Raw genomic sequence first — 23,857 nt, forward strand, 5'->3', positions numbered from 1 at the left:
ATTTTCGTGGTGATCTAAGGCGAAAATAATGTTTATACAAGTGAAATTTACAAAATTTAAAAAACCTCCGACAAATTTTTCGGTTATGGAACCCTAAATTTGCATTTGAAACATAACTAAGAATACTTTCTATTAAAATACCTTTCAAACAAAACCAAAAAAAATCAAATGATGCCACAGACAGGCAGCTCACACACCCAGCGGTCAAACTTATAACACCTCTTCCTTTTTTTAGTACGGGGGACTGTTTTAAGTTTATTTCGAATAAATGAAGCAACATATCCCGATTAAATTATAATAATCAAAAATTGTAATTGTAGGATTAGGTTTAATAACTGTAATTGTATTATTAACAACATAAAGAGATGTGAATCAAAGTCGTATTTAATGAACAAAAATTTTATCACGAGGAAAAAAATGACGTTTACTGAAGATATAAAGAAATGACATGCAATAACATAATTCATGGGACCACCAATGTAGATCACAAAGAAATTATTATGTAACATATCTGATCAGATTCTTGGGTTTCATTTTAATAATTGATATTGACATTTTAAAAAATTATCTACTCTCAAAGATAGAAAAATGAAATTTAATAATATTAGACATTTAAAAGTCTATAAACAAGATGCTCTAAGCTTTGCAGTTTGACAGAGTATCCGAGAAAAATACCAAAATTTATTGCTTTATATGCAGACTGCAGATTATAAGTGGGTTTACATACCAGTAATTCCATTGCGAAGTAAGCAGAATAGTAAGGTAATCATTTATTTATATAAGTAAAGAAAGAACATTTATTTATATAAGTCCATCGTTGTTTCTGGGAGAGGTGTACGAGCCTCGAACACAACTGCGGATCCAGAAAAAAAAAATAGTGTTAGATGGAAATCTGGTTCATTTTGAGAATTAATTTTGTGGTTCACCTTTCGTATACGATTTTGGCCGGTATCTAAGAAATTAATCGTTCAATAGCCCAAGAGTTCCAATTTAGATATTTTACTGGAAATTTTTTCGATTTTTTTCCATTTTTTTTAAGAATTACTTAAGAAACATAAAAAACATCTCTACAAAATTTTCTTTTGGAATTTAAAAACATGTTTATTTAACGACATCGTGGCTAGTTTTTAAGATATCGCTTTAGGAAATACTTTACTTTTTTTTACTTTAGTTTGAAGTGTAATATATTTCAATTTTCGAAACATATTGGGCTTTCGGTCAACGAGGTTAATTTTTACGTTTTTGAAGACATAGAAATATGGTTGTTTTTATTATATAACAACAAGGGTCTGAAGAAGGGACTGATGAAATTGCTCTAGCATTTCACCCAATCTAATAAATGAGTTGAAAATGAGAATTCTTTACTTCTAGATAATATATTATGCCATGAATTATTTTTCTAGATAAAAGCCTTTATATTTTGGAACCCGTTTATTTTTGAAAATTGTTGGTCTAAAGAGTTTGTTCTGGTTTTGCACACCTTAGGCGCAAGACATATTATTATCCCTTAAATAATCCTGGAAACAGAAATTTGTCGATATAGAATATTCACACAAAAGGTACCTAAACAAGCAATAATTAAATAGATTAGAAATTATTGTTATTAGGAAGGAAAGTATCTATGGATCTGATCTTAAAGTCCATTTACAAAGTTCTCTAATAGGTACAATATTCAATTGAAATTATTCTTTGTACCATGTGATATCATGTTTATACAAAATAAATAATTGACCTTGTCCTTAACAAAATCCTGTTTAACACTAAAATAAATAATGTATAAATTTTTAAAAAGATATACCATACTTAATTCAAAAATATTGTATTATTTACCCACCCACTTGTGTCCAGATAACAATCAAACACAATCAATTTTGCAATGAATTAATTAAGAGGTCAAGGCATGTAAGAGCATGCTACTGGAACATAAAATTTTTATAACTGTGTCCAAGTGGCGTCAATTTTTTTTTTACATAATTTACAGGGTTGTTCAATAAGATATTATCAGGTTGATATAAAACTTTTCATTACCTCTTAAATGTGAGAGGCTCATTGCCCAAAAAATGTTACTACTTAAAAGAATGAGTCGTTTATTAAAATAACAAAATATTACTCGTATAATTAATTAAGTTTTAAAATAGACGTCACATCCAGTTAGTTGGTAGCATCGTTTTGGACAATGCATCCCTAACATTTAAATGGTAACATATTTTTGTACAAAATATCTACCATCTATGTGGTGAAATCTTATTAAACAACCCTGTATTTTATTTTAGAATCACTGTTGTAATACCCGTATTAAGTTTTTTTTTCATTTTTACATCAGAAGGCGTTGTTGGTATTGCTTTTTTTTTTTTAATAAAATATGCATATTTAATAATACACTGAAATTGTAGGTATTTTTTTCATAATAATCAAACCAGATTTTCTAATAAAATGAGAGTTCATAAATTATTAACGGTAGAATTAGTTTGGATACATATATTTTGTAATTTCTTGCTACATTTCGTTATTGCATATAAATATTTAAAAAAACTATTTGATTTCTATAATCTTTTAATATAATTTTATGGTTTTAAATTCTTATGGTAATGCCATAAAATGACTTCTATGAAAATCTACGACCAAACGTAATTCTATGAAGGATATTCTTTCATCCCATCATAAAACAATTTTAGATGGTTTTTAATCCTAAAGTTCGGTTAAACATAAGCCGGGCACTTGGAATTTTTGTCATTTATATCTACCTATTATACGTGTTTAAAAAAGGTAGTAAGCACATTTTGTTAATCTAAGGACTAAAAGTACAAATTCTTTTCAACGCTAACGAAAAATTCATTTTTTTTAATGGGTTGCTTCTTAAGGTATTTCCAGCATGGTATTTGCAGTTTCTATGTTAAAGCAATGGTACAATTTTTTTTTCGACAGAATTTAACGAAAAATTAAATTTAAGAATTTAATAATGCTTACTATTAATTCCCAAAGTTTCAGAAATTTTGACCGTTTAAAATGGGAAATAATTATGCCAACGTCCCAATTTCGATCAATTTACGTCAAAATTAATATCTCGAAAGTGAAAATTAATTTCTAAATTTTTTTTTTAGAATTTTATTGTATAAACATTTTTTTCTACTTTTTCTTCAATATATAATAATATCATAAAAAATAGTTGGAGAGACCGGACATTTTACATGCTTTAAATGGGACATGACCCTCAAAATCGCGAACTTTGTCTTTAAATATCTCGCGATCTAAACGGTCAAAAATTATGAAATTTTAGGAATTCATAAATAAAGCTATTATAAACCCGAGAAAAAAAATTCGGCCAAATCTGTCGAAAAGTGATTTCATGCTGGTACTACCTTAAACGCATTTGTATTATTAGTTTACATTGGTATAAAAAATTATATTGTACTTTTTATCCCAAATATTAATTATACTAGTTTTCTAAGTTTTTTTTAATTAAATTTTAAATTTAAGGCCAAAAACCATAGCTCACGCTAGTCAAATATAATAATTTGTCATGCCATGACTTCTACTATTAAAATTTCTAATCGGATTTTTCGTAATGTTTTTGACTGTCAAGGTATTATTGTTGTGTATGCTGGAACATAAAAGTCCACAAAGATTTTCGTCAACGCTTACGGATGAACCACACTTAAAAGCTTATAATAACTATGAACGTATTTTTGGTAGGTTAATTCTTTCAAAAATTATTGTATCATCATATTAATTAGTAATTGTTTTTATTTTACACATCTTTCTACCTTCAATATTAGAAAACTCTCTGTACTTCGTTAATATAATCAAACTAGATTTTTTCTAACGTATAAGAAATTCTATACCAATAATCAAGGTAAGAGAACAAAATCTAGTTCTGATGTAAACTCAAAGATTAGTGTTAATAATTTATACATGCATAAGTAGCTTTGAAGAAGGATTTTAAAAAAAATCTTTATGAAAAGCCAACACAAATTTTAAACCTACAAACACGATCAAAATAACTGAACTGAATTCAGATGGTTAAAAGAGTGGAAATGATTTTTGTAAATTGATTAAAAATGTCAATATCATATTTAATGTATAATATTTATATGACTTAAATGAAAAATACCAAAGTAGTTTGGCTACTTTTCAGATCAAAAAACAGATATTTAAAAAAAAAATAATCCTAGAGTTCAATTTTTAGTAGATCCAAGTCTAATTTGTCAAAGTTGAACATTTTTGAATTTTCGAGACAAAATGTTTCATAAAACACATTTTATTGCACTAAAAAGTGGATAATGATGTTAATTTTAATGTAAAATTCAAAGCGTGGGGATATCTGTCAAATGAACTATCTATTTTTTATTGCAATAAAGCGTATTTTTTTAGCTTTTTTAAACTAAAATTTATTATATTAATTTCTGTAGCATCTTGTATATTAGTACGAAATTTGATTTAACAAATTTAAGTTATTCTCACTTGGTAATGAAGTTGGCACATTTAAAAAAATAAAATTAACATATGTTGACATGACATTTAGGCCTTTATTATTATTGAGTAAGATTAAAACTGTATAACATCATTTTTTGATCAAGGTTCTTGATATCCACAAGCCATCGTATTAATATGATTCATATTGAATCACCTTGTACATATTTAATATAATATAATAATAAACCGAACGATATCCATAATAAATTATGTAAAACGTGGCACCATATTATGAACCGCACCCACGTTTTTTTTTAAAACACAATACAAAATATAAATAAAATATATATCATTATTTCCTTATAAATATCCGTTTAGAATAAAATATAAACTTATGGTACTATTTACCTCTATACATATTACTATTTATTGAGGTCTTGAAGTCGAGACTAATAACTTTTTGATTAGACAAATTTTATGTGATAAATTATTGGGAAATTCATTAATGACGACACGGAGTCAATACGGCAGTCATAATCAGACTCCAATTCCATAAAACACCAGTGGTGTCTGGAACGATTAGATCATTAAAAGAGTGGACAATTTTTTACTACACAGTTCATTCATACATTTTATCAGTATTATTGTAAATGAGTATGGTTTCGTAATATCCATCTATTTATTCAACGCCTGATAAACTTCAACACCCATTTTAATAAGAAGATAAATCATAACAAAAACAAAAATATCATTTTGTTCGACATTCGACAAAACGGACCTCTGTGATTTGACACGTCAAATATTGCAACTTCGAGCTATGGACGGTTTTCTTCAATGCCAAATATTTTATTTATAGCATTTTTTTATTTGTTTTTGATTTATCTTTTAATTAAAAATAAGACAAACTAAAAACAGATATTCATCTATTTAGCTCGTCGGTAATTTTAAAAATTTTACTCGTAAATTGTCTCGAACTTAAAACACGGCTTGAAACTTTAAAAACAGTTCCAAGCTAGTATAATGCTTTTTTAATTTATTAAGTTTTAATCCAGATGCTGTGCATTAAAACTTTGTGCATATCAAGAGTATTTTGAACAGCGCGGCGTCTCGAGTATTTCTAATTATTCCTACACATGGAGGTTTAATGAGTGTTTTTCATTTTTATATTATGATAACTAAGGTTATTAAACATAAATAACAGGATATTCTATACGTGGTGTTTTTAATTTTTTTCGTTCCGAATTAAAGGATAATATTCATCTGTGTGCGATAACTTTTCATTCTCATTGAACAAAAAGAAAAAAAAAATCATGATTGAACAACAATTCAGTAATAGGTACAATATATTTTTGTTGTTACACAAAAAAATATATAATAAAAACATCACATCACGAGACAACCTTGGATAATTTATTTAAATTTTAAAATATAACTTTTTGTAAATCAACTTTTACTTTTGTATACCTAAAAGAAATAATATGATACTGATTGATTTTATATAATCATAGACTTGTAAAATATGTATATTGGATTTTTTAATAGGTACACTTTTTAGTATGTATTTTATATGTCGATGAAATAGATATATAAATATGCTGAATAATTCAAGGCGTTCAAATGGAACTACTCATTTTTGAATTTTTGTGTTAGCAGTCAAACTAGCAATTAATTATTAAAACCTCTTGGTAAAAAATTAATTTCGACACAATCTTTTTCTAAAGACCTGATAGTCACCTGAAAAATAACATACAAGCAAGAATAAAATTTTCTTATAACGTTAAATTTGTAAAATAAAATCTTCTTGTAAAATAAAAAAGTTGTGGAAGCGCAAGGAAATTTTATATTTTTTAATTATCAGTATTTAAAACTTTACTCTTATTTAGATTTACTCTTGCCGAATTATTATCTAGAGAAACCTATAGATCTAAGAAAATAGCTAGTGACAAGTAAACAACAAATTTTCTTCAAAATTTTTTTAACGTGCATCCAAAAACTAAAGGTGGTATTTAAAGTCTTATGTCAATTTCTAAAACATTTTTACCTGAGAGCTTAATTCCTAATGTTTAAAGAAAGCTCGTCATTTAACGTGTTTTCTAAATATATTTTTGATTAATTACATTTCCCAGATCTTCCACCTTTATTAAATTTCTAGAACATTTTTTAATGCTTACTAAAAGCTTGCAATTAAAAATATTTTTTAAAATATATTTTTGATTAATTATACTTCCCAGCTGTTCCACCATTTATACATTTTTTTAACTCGATATCCTCAATATTTAATGCATAAAATTAAAAAATTAGTAAGGAAAATGACTGTTTTTTTGTTTCTGATAATGTGTTGCATATTTATGATAATCAAAATGCATTATCATTATCATCACATGATGCAATAAAAAACAAAATTTTGATAAAAGTCATATGATTACTTAACATTTTTAAGTAACATTAATTATAACATATGACCAAATATGACTAATACATAAGATGACTAATTTTGAAGGTTAATAATTTAATGTCTATTATAATATTAAATGACACTATATATTATTTTTATCGTAAACAAGTTTTTCGATAGAAATAATTGAAAAAAAAAAACATTGATAAACAAATGGTTTGAAGAAATATTACCTACCTATTTATTATCCATTTGTTATTAATTTATTATAATTTAACTAAAATTATAATAAAGACACCGATTAACTATTCAGTGACTATTATATAAGCACTATAATCTTGAATATGCTGTGTCAGATATCTATCCACTATGTTGAAAAGCTCAAAAGTAGTGATAGTATATTGTAAATCAAGTGCCCAAATTTGTCACTTTTAAACGAGAATAACTAATTGAGTGTGACATGCAAATAGTAATTTGAGTAAAGAATAAAACTTAAGCCAGCGAAGCAAATAAAGCCTTTTAACTTCTTCTTTCGGGTTCAATAGTGATTTTTCATACAAAGCTTCTGAGACATATAAGAGCTTATTCCGAGTACGGTTAATTATGGTGTAGTAAAACTGCTGAATAAATGCCAATTTTAACCAATGTTCGTCTAATTATAATTTATTTTTATGAAAAATATTCTTTTTGAATCAATTGTCCTAAATGATAAAATAAATTATATAATATCGATAGCAAAATTAATACAATAATTTCCTGTCAAGAAAATAAAAAATTTTTCATTTTTGGTATAGAACAATATGTTTGTTCATCTTTCGCATAAATTTTAAAATTCTATGCTTTTGAGTTTTCATAACAAAATGGGAAATATCGATGATTTTTTTCGAATTTCTTAGCAAAATAAGAAAATGCCGCAAAAGAAACAAAAAGTGAAATTAAAATTGAAATCGGTCAAGAAATACGGCTGATATTAACATTTTAAACTACTAATTAGACAAAGCGACCGGACACAGTAGGTGACTTCATATATTATGTTTGCCATAAGAGCTTCATGCTAAATTCTGTTAGAAAAAGATGTAATTAAAGCAAAAAAAAAAAAAAAAAAACGTCGAAACATTCCCTTTTGCGTAAAGTATGGAATAAATAATGGTATTGTTGATTTTTTAATGAGATTACTACCATCGAAGGTGACACTTATGGGTTATTCCTAACGACTAATAATAATAAAGATACCAATTCACTTAGGTAGATACTCGAGGTAATAATAATAATTGGTTATTCCTGATACAAAGTCAATTAAAGTGATAAGAGAAGGTTACTTTCAATTTACACGATTTAAATATAATAATAATCGTTTCAGGTGACTTCATAGGTACATGTTTCTAAAATTAGATATAATTAATATTTATTATAAATATGTTATAATAGTAGAGCAAAATTACGCCTTGTGTATGGATTAAAAGTTCATTACGGGCAGCGAAATTTTGGAGTTTTTCTTTCCACATCAAAATAAGTATTTTTTGAAATTTTTACTTTCGCGGAGTGGTGCAACATGTCTAACCAAGAAAATGGCGTCAAAAATGGAATTTTTTTCAGAAATTTTACCATTTTTATTTTATATTCGCAAGAGGAGACATCAGTGCATATCCAAATTTGGTAGGTTTGTAGTCAATGTTAAGAACTACTCCTCATATTTTTTTGGGTGAGTTTCATCCCTTCTCCTCCCAGTTATAGCGGGATTAAAAATATTTAAATGTTCGAGTTTGTTAAAAAGAAAAACCAAAAAACCGAGAATTGTAAGAAGATAACAGGTTTTTTTATTAATCTATTCATAGATTTCCGAATGTAAAAGATTGCTCAGTAAACTTGAAACATCTTGTACATCGTAAATGTATTATATAATTTGGTATAATTATAACATGAAAACCACTTTTATCTGTTTAATATAAATATAATAAATAAAAACAAATAAGATAGATAGATATTTAATATCTTTTTTGATAAAAAAGATATGAGATATTAAAACCACAAAACACATCTACTAAGAAGATAATAATTTGTATATATAAGTATCAAATGAAACGATATGAAATATGATAAAAACCATTTAACTGAGTTGGCTGTGTTGAGATGTTGGGGTCAAAATTAAAGATTATATTTTATTTTAATATTTATTATAAACCGTTGTTTTAATATACCTACAAAAATTAAATTAAATTTGTATGTTTTAGGTTAAATTTAATAATAGTTGAATTGTTTATAAAAGAAGTTCATTGTCACTGAAAAAATATTAATTATTATGAAATAATGTTTTGAATAACGGTATTGTTGTAGATTCTACATTGATAATAAAAAAAATTGATGGGTAAATTAAATGCTTCTTACAACTAGTGCGGGGGCTGCTGCTATACTTTCATAAATAGTGAGGGCCAAACTCTATATCGTCGTTTTCGTTAATACCGGAATATGATTTCAATTTTTTGCTACCTCTGCTATGATGGCCATATGTCAAAAATTGATTTTAATCAAAAAATGACATTAAAAAATTTTTCATTTGGACCAAAATAAAAATAAACAAAAAATTTACAAATTTTTGGATATGGAAAATGAAAGGAAATATCTACAATGATTCAAAATTTATATAAAATTTAATACAAAGTCACGTCTGAGAAATTAAGTCTAAGCCGTGCATGCAATTTCCTTGAATGTAAAAAATTATAGTATTATTTCTATGCTACGAAAGACGAAATTTAGTTAATCTTTTGCTTACGGGCGTGAATTTTTCTCTATCCTTATTATTTCCCAACAACGGAATCAATTATTATGATTTCTTAATGGTCTTTCACATTGTAGGTTTTCGAAAAAAATAATTAAACTTTTCAATGAACACTATCATACCAAACAATAATTATTAAAAAAATAATTTAAGAAGAGTATAAATATTTTGTATCAATGATTCGATTTATCAATTAAAGATTCGATTTTTTTTTTATTTCAATCAAAATTAATTTTAAATTCAATCGTGTAAACCGGTAAAAAATTATTATTTATAATAATGTTTTGTGTAATAATAGATAGTTTACTTTTTATAATCAAAGTATTCTTTTTTCAAAATATTACAGTAGACAAAATTGTATTAAAAATTTCTTATCTATTGCAACTTGATTTCCTTATTTAGAGATTCATAAAATCGTAAACTGGCAAGAAGCCTTTGAAATACGTTCTTGCGCACAAAAATTCTGAACAAAGTGTATATGTCTCGATTCTACACGTGACGAATTTTGATACAAACTAATAACTCTAGAAAAACAACTTTCACTTCAAAAATTCAATTTCGTTGATTTTCAGATATATTAAATTTGTATATTTTTCAAAATATAATCGTGACAAGATCTAATTTCATAGTTTTGTGCGCCTCAAGAGTGCTGCGCGTGTAATAAAATTTTTTTAATTAAATTCAATAATGTATTTTGAAGCTTGCCGTTGAAGCTTCCGTACCTTTATTCATGCTTTTATATTTCTCAGCACGGTTTTTTATTTCTTTACTATGTAATTAACATAATCATTAACGACGTCTTTACAAAGTAGACAGAATTCTAATACTATTAAAAGAACATAAGCGATATTTCTATATTGTATTAGTAGCTTTAGAATGTTATCAATATAAAAAAGTAACTATATTTTTGTCGAATATATTGTACAATAATTTTTAATTATAAAAAAGTATGTCATATTATAAATTTATTTATTGATTATTTTGAAAATAAAAATAAAAAATGCAAAATATAGTATAATAGATAATTACACAAATAATTTAAATCACTGTTTTTAATTAAGACCCATACCTATACCATACATATTTTAAGTGTTCATGGTGGCTGAATGACAGATTTAAGGCGGTTGATGCAATAAAAATGAACAATTTCTCCGGAAATCATTTTTTAACGTAGCTGTGTGGAAAGCAGAAACATTAATAATAACGTGGCTTAAAAAGTTCATGTAGAAGGTAGACTTACATAAAAAAAACTCATTCTGGTGACAAAATTTGACTTCATTAATCAATATAGTCTCCAATATAGTTACATATATCAGTTCAAAGTCCGATTAACTTTTAATGGTAACTTGACGATGATAAGGAGGAATATCATTACCATGTCTACTTCACGACGCTTTTTCACTTTACGGTTATTTCAAACGATCCTATTTAATATCTTCATGAGCTTAGAATTTTTCGTATCATTTCTGTCTGACCAAACGTACTTGAATTCAGAAAATATCAAATCATACAACAATAACGTAATCCATCAACATAAGATACTCGTTTTTTTATTCTAAAACCAATATCTCATGTACAAATCGTCGAATGCTTTAGATAATTTCGGGGGATTTTTTTGTGCATAATTATTGAATAACTTTGTAGATAGAAGAGTTGTTTATCATAAATTTGCGATAAAATAATTGAAAAATACTTTTTGGCTTTAAATAGCGAGGCTAAATAGCCAGCACTCCATTATGTAAAGAGAATTCACTTAGTTCTTTCACGAAATATTTCACAAACGAAAGTATTACAAATAATATATGGAATTAAAAAAATCAAAAATTACGACATTTTTAACATTTTTTTTCACGTTTGAAAACTGTTTGTAGGATTTTTACGTATTTGTTATATAATATTAAACTGATTTTTAGTCAAAACCTTGTTTGTGTAAAATAGACCTAAAAAATTAGTATAGTTTCGATATTTATATTTTCAAATTTTGTTGCAGGTGTTAGCTAGCTTTAATCACAAACCTCCTTAATAAAAAAATATGTAAGTTGTTTATATATGTACGTTAAAAAAAAATTAATAACACACACCTTTCACAAAACAATGTTTGCAAAACAAATAACTAAGACATATTTTTAGAATTTTGTAAGTTAGTCTGAAGGAGTTGAAGTTTTAGAATCCAACATTTTATATTAAACTATAATTTCAATCGTTAGAGCTTAGAATACTAGCTTTTTTAATTGAAATCGACAAAATGAAAATTGAATTGAAAATTTTTTCCTTGCTGAAAAATTGATAACTTAAACACCAATTGCATATTGCATTCATTTGTTAATATTTCATCTTCAAACTAAATTTTTTGAATATTTTAGTTATGTTTTCTGTTGGAATAACAAATTCAGTTACTTTCTCATAAAGCTAAACGAAATATTTTGGTATATAAATAAGTGTTAAAATCCATCAAAATATCCACACCCGGAAGAGATTATTTAGACTGTCTAGAAGATTCTCTAATATCCATATAATATATTAATGCATAACTATAGCAGTCGTATTTTTTGTCTTTAATTTGTTTATATAATTGCAAAAAAAAATTTGATTATAATAAAATAGATCATTTATGTGATTGTATAATTAAATATAATTGCATGTATATGATATTATTTGATCAGGAAATTAATGGCAATAAAATTTTAATGTTTATTTATGATTACAGGTCATTAACGACACCGATGATCATGATGAGATCAAATTTATTAAGTAAAAGAAAAATAAAAACAGTTTTTTTTTGTTGTTGTTTAAATAATATTTTTATGTAATAATATTATCTTTCTCACATAATTATTTCTTATATAAAATGTTATTTTATTAATTAAAATATGTGCATAATTATATCTCACTACTGATTTAATATAATTATTATAAAAATATATATAATAAATATTAGTAGCTGAAATAATAATAATAATGCCATAAGATATGTGAATTATAATATATTTTATGGAAATTATTTATAATTAATTATAATTTTTAGCCTCTATGTAATAGCTATTCCAATGAGTTCTTTAAAGATTCGTGAAACTTACATCTTTTCATCTCGTTCAAATTGGAAACCTTGGCAATAAGTTGTAGTCTGAAACTTAGGTGGAATATGTTTGAGGATGCAGAATAACAGAATTGATTCATATACATAAGGTCCATAGGAACCATAATAGCCATCTTTTAAGGAGTGGAACAGCATATTTTGTCTCATGGTATTGAAAATTTGTACATTTGCTTTGTTTCCAAAAACTATGCAAGAATTAGGGGCAGGCAATGTCGCTATTGTTTCTTTTAGACAGTGAAATACTTTCAGTTATTAGCTAATAACTTCGGTTTTCTAGAATTGATAACTATTACAATTCAATAGCTTTCAATTCAAACGTATACAAACGGTGCTATCCTGGAGCAATTTCTTCATTTTCACCTATTCATTACCTTAAAAACTTATCGTTCGAACGCAATTAATCAAATTTTCTGTGTCTATGGATTATTTATGTGGTATCAAAAACAATTTAATTTTAGGAAGTATCAATAAAAAACTATTAAACATTAAATAGTCGGTTTTTTTATTTTGTGAGTCATAATTACCGTTTATACCAAGCTTCTGATTTTTCAATTTGCTTGAGACAACCAACGTATTTCACCTGGTAGCAATATAAAACGTAGAGGTTAAGTGAGTGTTTGACACCAGATAGCAAGCATATTATGCATAATATGGTTTTTACAGTTATTATCAAGGGTAGGTGTAGACTGTAGAGGTAAACGATTATTGTGTTGATGTAGAATTTTGAAAATAATAATATTGCATGTTTCAATTAACTTAAAAATGAAATTACTTTAGATATTCCGGTTACTTATTTATATTATTTTTATATGTTCCGTATCTTTAGGGTATGTCGGGAATTCTCATTTACACGATTAAAGTGTTTGACTATAGTTGTTAGATTTTGCCTCCAGGATTAGAAAAATTCAGTGAGAAAAATTTCATTTTAATTGATATTAAAATAAAAATATTTTTAATTGTATACTTTAATAAACAATTATTTAATTAATTTTATTTGTGGTATTTCAAGCTAATTATTGGGTTCGATTTAAAGGTAAATGATAAATGAAGTTGCTTTCTTAAACAAGCAGCAACTCACCGCTTTGTTGGACAGTGTTACTTTACTAATATTTTGCTCTTATAACTTATTCTCCTGCCAATGCATACTTTAAAAATCTGCTTGTTCCGCTTAGCCCACAGCTTTAATTTTGTTCACAAGTTTATGAGTTTTAATTGTTTTGATGAACTCTAATTCTTTTTCTTAAAATAAAGTAGCTTAGGTAGCTTAAATTTTATCATCAGCTATCTGTCAGAGTAAATACCGTCAAAATCAGTTCATCCGTTTTGGATGTTACAAACAGACAGACAAAAAATTTTTAAAATTTGTTTTTTGATATAATTACCGTGTGCATTAAGACAAAACATTCTGTTATATCTCTAATATACTTTTTACACTTAAACTTCTGTTCTATCTCTAACGGTTTCCATGATGGGTTCTACGCATCCAAGATCCAATTCACGTATGTTGCTCATTTACGAACTTTAACTCATTTTTTACGTCCTGAGCACGCCATAAAAACTTTAGCTTCTATTTTTTATATTATCTCTTTTCATTTTTATATCCTATCCTATACTAAAAATATGCAGACTAATTGAATTGAAAACAATCTTAATTTTTTTTTTAAAGTCAGTTTAAAAAATCTGTTTGTTAATGATTATAATTAATGATTTATTTCAGTATTGTTTGTATTATACATTTAACGGTATTTATTGTTTTTAACTGAAGAAACATATCAACAAATTTTTATACAACTATTAAAAAAAAAAAACAAATATAAATATGATAACCGTTATGAATTATATTTACATATTAATTGTTCATAAATCCCACAATATGTTATGAATAAATATATTATTTATTGATTTAAATATAACAATTAAATCGTAGGAGTTCCAATATTCATGACTTTTTTTTTTTTTAAATTTTATATTGCAATTTTACTTTTGAATGTGGGAAGGTATGTGTAACATATTAGTACTTGGAAAAATGAGTGGTAATCTTTGTGTTAAATGTAAATTTTAGTGAAAAATTTATTTCAATGGATATTGAACTTACATTAATGTTTATAGATTTGTGTTTACCATAACATCGGAATATTGAATTGCTGCGTAATGGAAATTCTTTTGTATATAATAAGATTCTTCAGTCATTTGGATGCAAGTATCGATCTGTTAATTATGGAACCAAAAACTCCAAAGAAAAAAACATTTTCTCACCATCAAAAGAAAACATTTAATGCTTAGTAAAAGTACAAAAGTGTTAATATACGCTGGTTATATAAACCATACTTATCCGTGGATCAGAGTTTTTTCTAAACAATTTTTACTTTTTTTTTTGGTTTTACTATATTCGTGTTCGGTGACGCTCCGAGTAACGAGTTTGTAAACTATTTACTCTGGGTACCAGGTACCTCGGTATCAAATCTGAAGTGATATTTGTGTTCAGCGACCCCAAAAATCCCCGAATAATAATTAAAATAAAATTTGCTATTGATAGCATAGAATTATTATACGTAAAGGATTAATTTAAATTGATCGGTTTAGTAAATAAAAATGTGGAAAACTAAACATGCAGATCAAGTAAAGAAGTTCTGAATTTTTCGCTCCTAAAAATTACTCGAAAAAAAATGTGTGTTTGAACAGATCTTACTATTCATGAGACTTTAGACTATAAGTTAAGTCAATAGTTAGGTAATAGTTAAAATTTCGTTACCCGTTAAAATATGTTGTCGTCTTTTTAACTTTAATTTTTAAAAAATTATCAGTAGGTGTGTCACCACGCTTACATGAAACTTTAATGATTAAAGTACCGTACGTCGATATAATTAAATCTTCACCTTCCAAATACAGAAAAATCGTGGTTATAAGAATATTTTATTTCATAAAAATCATCTTTTTTTTTTATTAAAATGTTTTTAAATGCTTGACTAACTCAAATAATTTGTACAATAAAAAAAAGAAGACCGAGACAGTCACAAGGACTACTGACAGAAGGGAAAACTTAAAATTAAATTTTGAATTTTCAAACTGTTTGCAATATTAAAAATTAAAATTGCATAATTTATATTATTATTAGCTTCATACGTATGTTAGTATGTTAGTATGTAACGGAAACTTTGAAAATGATTTTGACCCCTTTTACAACGTCGGATAAACTTGGAATACTTATCAAGAACCGATGAACATACAATATTTTCTCATAAGTTTATTTGATTATCCTGATCAGGGTTTCAGGATTAATGATTTCCATATCTAAAAATATATATACATTTATTTGCGCTCTCACCATACTTTATACAGAATTTTTTATAAATGAATATTAGTCTCAGAAAACAAAAAAAACGAAAAATTAATAATAGTTTAAGAAAACTAAAAACACGCTTTTGTTACTATAGCTGAACTGAAAGGTAGAAAATAATTTCTTTAAATTCGAAAAAATTATTTTATCGTAAAAAAGCGTGGAGTGCATCTTAAGATATTTAACCCCACGTTTTTTTTACGATAAAACGACTTTTTCAAAATTAAAGAAATTATTTTCTACCCTTTAGTTCAGCTAGTTACCAAAGCGTGTTTTTTAGTTTTCTTAAGTGTCCAATTTAATTCATTGTTTTCGTACCAAGTTAGACTTGATGTAAATATGTAACAAATTTAATGAAATAATTTATGAATTTAATTTTTTTTATTAAACATTTATTACATAGCTTCTAAATATCCTATAGAAATTTTCACTTAAAGAAAGGGTGCAAACTAAAAGAAAATGACCAATATTGAGAAAAAAAATGATGTTACATATTAAAAAATAGAAAAGAGATCAATCGACTCGATCATAATAACAAGGACTCTTGCAATCTTGCATAACACAATAGTTGATTCTTCTACATTTAACTACGAAAAAGAAAGCCAAAAAGGAAATTTTATCTCCAAATTTGGACGGAAAAAATCTTTCATCATAAATCATTCTATAATTAGGTACTCTACAAAACTTTGTTCTTACTTGAAAATAAACGAATCACTATTTTATTCTGCATGTAAAAGTAACATGAAATTGAATTCAGTAGTCAGGAATAAGTTTATTATAGACAATAAATCAAATTTTATATTCCACTTCGACATATAATTATAAATGTCAAAAAAGTTTGTTATTTTCCATTCGAAAGTAAAATCTAATAATGCATTTAATTTATTGATGATGAAACTATAAATTAATAAAATACAATTTTTTGTCATGTTTTTATTGCTTTCTGCAAAAACTGTGTCAAAAAATTATTAAAAACAATTTGTAATTCAAAAATTAACCGAGATAAATAGTAAATCAAAATATTTATTTCATTTGAATCATTACAAATGAATTCGTTCTGTATAACATTGCAAGTAAGTAATATATAAATTATTTAAAAATAAATTTTTATGCATATTTTTCTATATATTTTTTAAAACAATGAAAAATATGAAAGTACCTATATTAAAAATTACTACATATTTTTATAAAATATTAACCGGTCTATTTCTTTTATAGATATATTTTTATTGTATTAATGTTTTAGTAATAAATAAATACAATAAACCTCTTAAATAAAACTATTTGGGAAATTTTATTTTCCAAAAATACGATTTTTTTAGAAAAGCAGAAAAATATTATCGAAAGAATAAAAATTAAAGGCGTACCAAAGGAAAACCGAATTTGAGTACAAATTAAAAACAGTTTTTCCCTCACAGATTAATTAAGGTTACAAAGGATGTGTTTATGCTAAGACAGACTCTTACAATACATTTCTATGAAAGTGGAAACAAAAATCTCTAAGAAAATTTTAATTTTCGAGGTCTAGTCATCAAGAAAAAGTTATTCAACAAATTTTAAGAGATGTATAATCATCCTGAAAGAGTTACTTAAAACGAAAAGGTATTAAATCATGGGGACTGTCGACGAAAGTGAAAATTTAAAATTTCGAATAACATGCCTTTGGCCTGGCTGAAGTCTTTGGTAGTAAGCTCGTTTCGCTCGCATATAGCTCTAATACATATCTTTTCACAATACCTAAATAATACACCAATACTATTCAATTCTAGATAAATATGGTGGGAGCGTAAATAAATACAATTGAATAGTAAGATGTAATGTAATAAATAATTTATATGCGCTTCCACCATTTATTGCATGAATTTCAATTTTTTGGAGTGGAACCCTCAAAAATTTTTGTTGTGGACCTAATTGTGAATCTTAATCATCCTCGCATCCATTTGAATACACACACAAAATTATATCAAAATTGGCCCATCGAATTACAAGAAATCCTAGAGTTCCAATTAAGTAATAAACTAACATATACGGGTGCAATAGTTTGAGTCGTTAATAAAATAAAATATTCGCTTTTAAAATTATTTTAAAAACTAATAAAAATCATCTTTACATAATGTTGGTAGTTACAAGGATACATTCACTTTTTTTTTTACGAAGAAAGTAATCATTATTGTCATCGAAATGTAAGAAGAAAAGTATTTTAAGCTTATAATAACAGCAAACTTATAATTAAATAATTAAATAATCTTCAAAAACATGACTAAAATTTTGTTTTATAATATTTCCATTAAATTAAACATTTAATATTCAAAAAAAAAAAAAAAAAACAAACAACATCGATTTTCACAAACTTCCGGTGTAAAGGTGTAATATATAAATTTCGTAAATTGCAATTAATAAAACATCTTATGAAATTACATACACGAAATCTTACTTTATTTGTAATCAGATTAATTTTTTAACGTCATCATCATCACTACAGGAAATAAAACCTAATTACTCATTTAAATAAAATTACTTTATTTTATTTTTTTCAATAACACTTTTATATAGGTATTACAGGTATTTTTTTCACCATAAACATAATTTCACTTTCAATAATAATAAATTTTATGAAAAATAATAATTATTAAATATTTTTAAGTAATTTATTTAATCTATATAATTTTTTTTTCTGTAAACAATAATTGTTATTAAGCTATTCTAACAAATATTATTTGATATTAAAAATTAATATTTGACTCTGTTTAAAGTAATAACACTTTCTCTTTTTTGATAAAAAACATAAATAATAGAGAATAAAATCATTTGTTTCTTGATATATATTTTAGAATTTAAATTTTTTGGTCGTGATTATAGTTACATAAATCATTTCAATATTATGCTTTTATTTTTTCCACTTTAGTCAATAAGTCAATAATTTCGAAGATTTACTGACTATTCGGCATTAACTGCAAAATTTATTATAGTTGCTAAAACGGAGTTGCAATATAATCATTAACCCCTGAACCAAAAAGGAGTGTTAAGTGTGTTTGTGTCTGTCTGTCTGTTTGTTTGTGGAATCGCAGCACCTAAACGAATGAATCAATTTTGATTTTTTTGTTTCGTTTGAAAGGTAATATAATGGAAAGTGTTCTTAGTAATGTTTCAAGTTCGAGTTTGGGGATCTGTACCCGAAACAACTAAAAAATAGCTCGGAAAAGATTTTAAGGCAAAAGGTAATTTAATAGGGAGTGTTTTAAGATGTGTTTCAAGTGAAAGCCTAGGTATCGTACCCGAAAAATTTGTCGGGAGCTTTTAAATTTTGTAAATTTCACTTGTTTGCTAAAATAAATTGGATTTTTAGGGCGCAATTTGTCGTAAAATTTACATATTTCTTCTATACTAATTTTTTAGTTCATCAATTTCAATAAGTAAATAATTTCTAAGAACATAAAGAAAAAGATTGGCGATCAAAATGGTGTTGCTCACTGACTATTCGGCAATGGTGTCAAAATTTTATATAGGCTGCGCTGATTAAATTTTTTTCTAAAATGAAGTAAATATCATTTATTAAGATAAATCGGATTTAACACAAATTTTCTAAGGCTCAATGCATCGAAAAATTTGCGGTAAATAATAGAAAATAAACTAAAAATATTAAGAAAACTTATCTTAATCTATAAAATCTATAATCTTATAAAAAATTATTTATTTAGTCAAAATTTATTTAAAATGAGACTACCTCACCCTATTTAACATTAGCAATAAAGTTTGTCTGATGAATGTTATAACTTGATTCTTTATTATAACTCAAAGAGATTCAAGGGGGCGCATTTTATTTGAAAAATTAAAGTTGTAAGTCTTATATTGATATAGAAAGCTGACATCAATAATCCAATTAAAGTTAAGTCAAAATTATCAGCTAAACGGTTAAAAGCTTAAAAAACGTAAACCGTTTTAGAAGTTTATTCAAAATATGGACTCTATTTTCAATTCAAGATTTGTTAGATACAGCCTTTGCTATTGCAATTAAACAATCTTCAAAATTTAATTTTTCTTTACAATCAATTCAGAAAGTTTCATATTTATTTTGCAGTTTCCATCAAAATTAGTTTAACCGTTTAGTAATTTGTTATAAATGCCTAAAACCTTTTTGAAATGGAAATATAAGTTTAAAAACATCGATGGTTTATTTTTAATTGACACGTGGTTTGATTATTCTTATAAAAATTTTTATGTTAATAAAAATAAACTTGAACACCTTTACCGATATAATGTATGCAATAATTGCAAGAAGTAAACCGCAGGTGTTAATAAAAATAAATTAATTAAATACAAATTACTTACAGAATAATTAAGATAAGGGGGCTCCGATGGGCCCGCCAGATGTCGCCGCATGGCATGGCTAACTGAAACAGCCATCGAATGTCCACCCCATACGCAATGGAATCATTTCTGAAAAAATAAAAATATTTGTTTATTAAAAAATTCCATTCATTATTTAATATTTTTTTAAATATGATGCACAAAATTAAGGAGCTATAAAATTAATAAAACCGCAAAAGAACCTTAATTTACGAATATTATAAATAATTACAATTTAAATATTTATAATATTTTAAATGTTGTGAGTATATTTGCAGTCATTATTACCGACTTAAGTTAAATCATAGATTAAGGTATATAGGTAAAATAATTTATTCTCAAAGTCATTTTATGTATTAAAACATAAGTTTTTGAAAATGTATAAAATTGTAGGAAATTAATAATATTTTATAATTTGAAATTATGTTTTATTTTATAATTTAAACGTAATTATATTACTGTAATTATTTTCTTTGGGTCAGAATTTATAATATTCCAAAGACATATTGACTATGATAGAATTAAGTCAATTATGTTTAATCACCAGTTTTTATGTTAAAGTACCGTAATATCGTCACTTCAGTTTTATCAGTTTTCAATATATTATGCTATCGTAAAAAATTCGATTTGGAGATATAATGAAAGTTATTGTAAAACCAAATACCATTACTTCTTCAAGGCAAGGAACAATTTTTAGTGAATTTTGCTCCGTTTCAAGAATCTGGATGAATTTTAGATTTAAAAATTCCGACAAAATTTTCAATGGTGGAAACTTTTAAGAAATAATAATATTATTTTTACGGTAGTATAAACATTATTGAAAGAATATACATAATATTATTAATAATAGCAGTGATTAATTCTTTTTAAATAGCTTAAAGCTTTAATTAACAGCTCCTCAAAACAAAGACCACCTATACAAAAAAAATTTTGTATGAACTAATTATATTGAAAATATTTTCTCATACCATTACACAACATTTGACGAAATAGTGACATCATTTTTTGTGAATAATTATACTTTTAACCTTTTGTTATTCAATATAATTATAACTTGTACCTCAAAACAAGTATTTGTTTATAAATAACACAAAGTGTAATTGCATGCATTAATTTACACTTAAATGTGTTGATTAAAGATCAAAGAGTATATTTATACTAGCAGTTATCCATCCGATTTGCCGACCAATTGCCCTCAATTATCCCCTTCACTTTTTTGTTCACAATTTCATGGCTACTAATTTTTTATACCCTATATCTTTTTTTTTTTTAAATAAAAGCACCATGTTATTCCTTTTTAATCCGGAATAATGTTTTATAACTCACATCTATATCAAATTTTAATTTTGTATGTCTTGTATTTCGTTTTAAATAATAATTATGCAATTAAATTTTATTTTTGCGTCTTCTTAGCCTTTGTGTTCCGAAAAGATTCAACCTTTTAGGTTTTATACTCTTTAAGAATTATATAATATTCATTTCACTGTTGATTTAGATAATCTCATAATCTCAGAACTGTAAAAGACATATTATCGACCATTTTAATTTATCAGTGTAACGAGTAAGCTAGAATTAATCTTCATATCTTTTACTATAAATTTGTTTGTCCTAAATCATCCTTTTATCTTTTTTTTGTGGTGGTTTGATATCAGGACTTTTATATAACTGAAATTGTATAATTAATGTTAATATCCAACTCATATCATTTATATTATTTGTTAATGTGATATTGATTTAATACAACTAATTTTAATAGTAAATCACTAATAAAATATCACTTTGCAGACAAGAAATTTGCTATTTTACAATAAAAAATAAAATTATTGTTAATTATACAATTATTTGCAACAATATATAAATTTATCTGAAAATAACAATATAGAAATAAAGTATTATCATTCATTGCATCGGATATACCTTATTGATAAAATATTTATGATCATTGATTTGTCATTTAATATTATCGTATCTTAAATACGTACGTATGTGGTAGACATTTTAAATAATAGAGCGTTAACGGTGTTTAGAAAGATAGAGAATATTAACAAACTTTATTTATTCATATTTACTTCCTACAAAAGTGTTTCTTATAATCTCTTCCTTGATTTTATAATAATAATTGTATTGTAGTTTTACATAGGCATTGTATAGTTGTAGGTGTGGGAGAGCTTACTTATATTTTATACATAGTTGTAAATGTTATTGCACTGATAGACCTAGAGTCCATTATGAAACGAAATTTCTATGAATCTTTTGAATCTGCATTTCTGAAGATTAATAAGTTAGGTAGGTAATAAAGAAAATTGAAGTTTAAACCGTGGCTGGGGTGTCGAATTAATGGAAATTGAGTTTTTCAACTTGTTTTCTTTGCCGGCCGTTTATATTGGAAGAAAATTACTGATCACACAAAATAGCAAAAAATCTGCAAATGTTGAAAGGGTTGATTGGAGTATGAATAAGTAAAATTTACAAAATTTTAAAAAACCCCTGAGAAATTTTTCGGAACGGAACCCTAAATACGCACTTGAAACGTATCTAAGAACATTCTCCATTAAATTACCTTTTTTCTTAGAGCCTTCTTCAAACTGAACCGATTTTTAGGTTTTTTTTAGTTATTCCGGATACGGAACCCTTAACTAGCACTTGAAACATATTTAAGAACACTCCCCATTAAATTACCTTTTCAAACGAAACAAAAAAAATTAAATCGGTTCATTCGCACTACAATGCCGCAGACAGGCAGACAAACAGACAGACACATATAGTGGTCAAACTTATCTTAACATCCCTTTTTTGGTTCGGGGGTTAACAATAACAAAATCATTTCTTGATAGTTTCATCAGGCAAAACTGTCTGCTTTTTTTCCGGTATTGTATTAACAATATAACTTTCTTTTAACATATACGTTTAGCAAAAAAAAAAATGGAAATCGAAAAACTCGATTTCCATAAATTAGAGCCGAGGTTATATTTTCCTCAATTTTCTTTATTAACAAACTTCCTTTATCAATCCTCTAAAAGGTAGACAAAAATAATAATGCAAATTTTGCATTATTATGGGCTCACGCCCAATGACAATAACAAAGAATAAATAAATAATTCTTAAGAAATTATTCTTCAATAATTGTAAAATATTGTCTTTTAAATTTATGGTTACTGTTGAAATATTTGATAATATTTCAACTTCAAAGTGTCAGTTTTTTTCAACAGGTAATTTATTCGTAAATAAATCAAATAGATAAAGCAGCTATTTTCGAAGTGCGAACTGTTTTGGAAGCATTACACGCTTTCATAAAAACTACTTTATAATTTTAATACGCCTGCTGGTTGGTCATGCATAGATTCGAATCGAAGATGCATCAGTCTATGCGGATCACATATTATCAGATACGGAAGTAACAAAATTCACAGAAATGAATGTCTTATTAGACCAAAAACCTCATAAACCTAGTTCAAAATAAACTGACTTACAAAAATTAAGTTTATAATTAAA

At 25.8% G+C, this 23,857-nt stretch overlaps 1 protein-coding gene across 2 annotated transcripts in view; it reads right to left on the reverse strand.

Annotated features, from left to right (window-relative positions):
* LOC123297550 (probable serine/threonine-protein kinase DDB_G0282963) overlaps positions 1-23,857 on the reverse strand; it is an 82,577-nt gene that overhangs the window by 37,584 nt on the left and 21,136 nt on the right. For both annotated transcript variants that reach the window (XM_044879258.1, XM_044879257.1), the window contains exon 2: positions 20,348-20,455. In XM_044879258.1, the coding sequence (XP_044735193.1) occupies positions 20,348-20,422 (75 nt within the window). In that variant the 5' untranslated portion in view covers positions 20,423-20,455. The remainder of the gene's footprint in view (positions 1-20,347; positions 20,456-23,857) is intronic.

Source organism: Chrysoperla carnea, chromosome 4 (assembly GCF_905475395.1).
Source record: "Chrysoperla carnea chromosome 4, inChrCarn1.1, whole genome shotgun sequence".
Lineage (NCBI taxonomy): Eukaryota > Metazoa > Arthropoda > Insecta > Neuroptera > Chrysopidae > Chrysoperla > Chrysoperla carnea.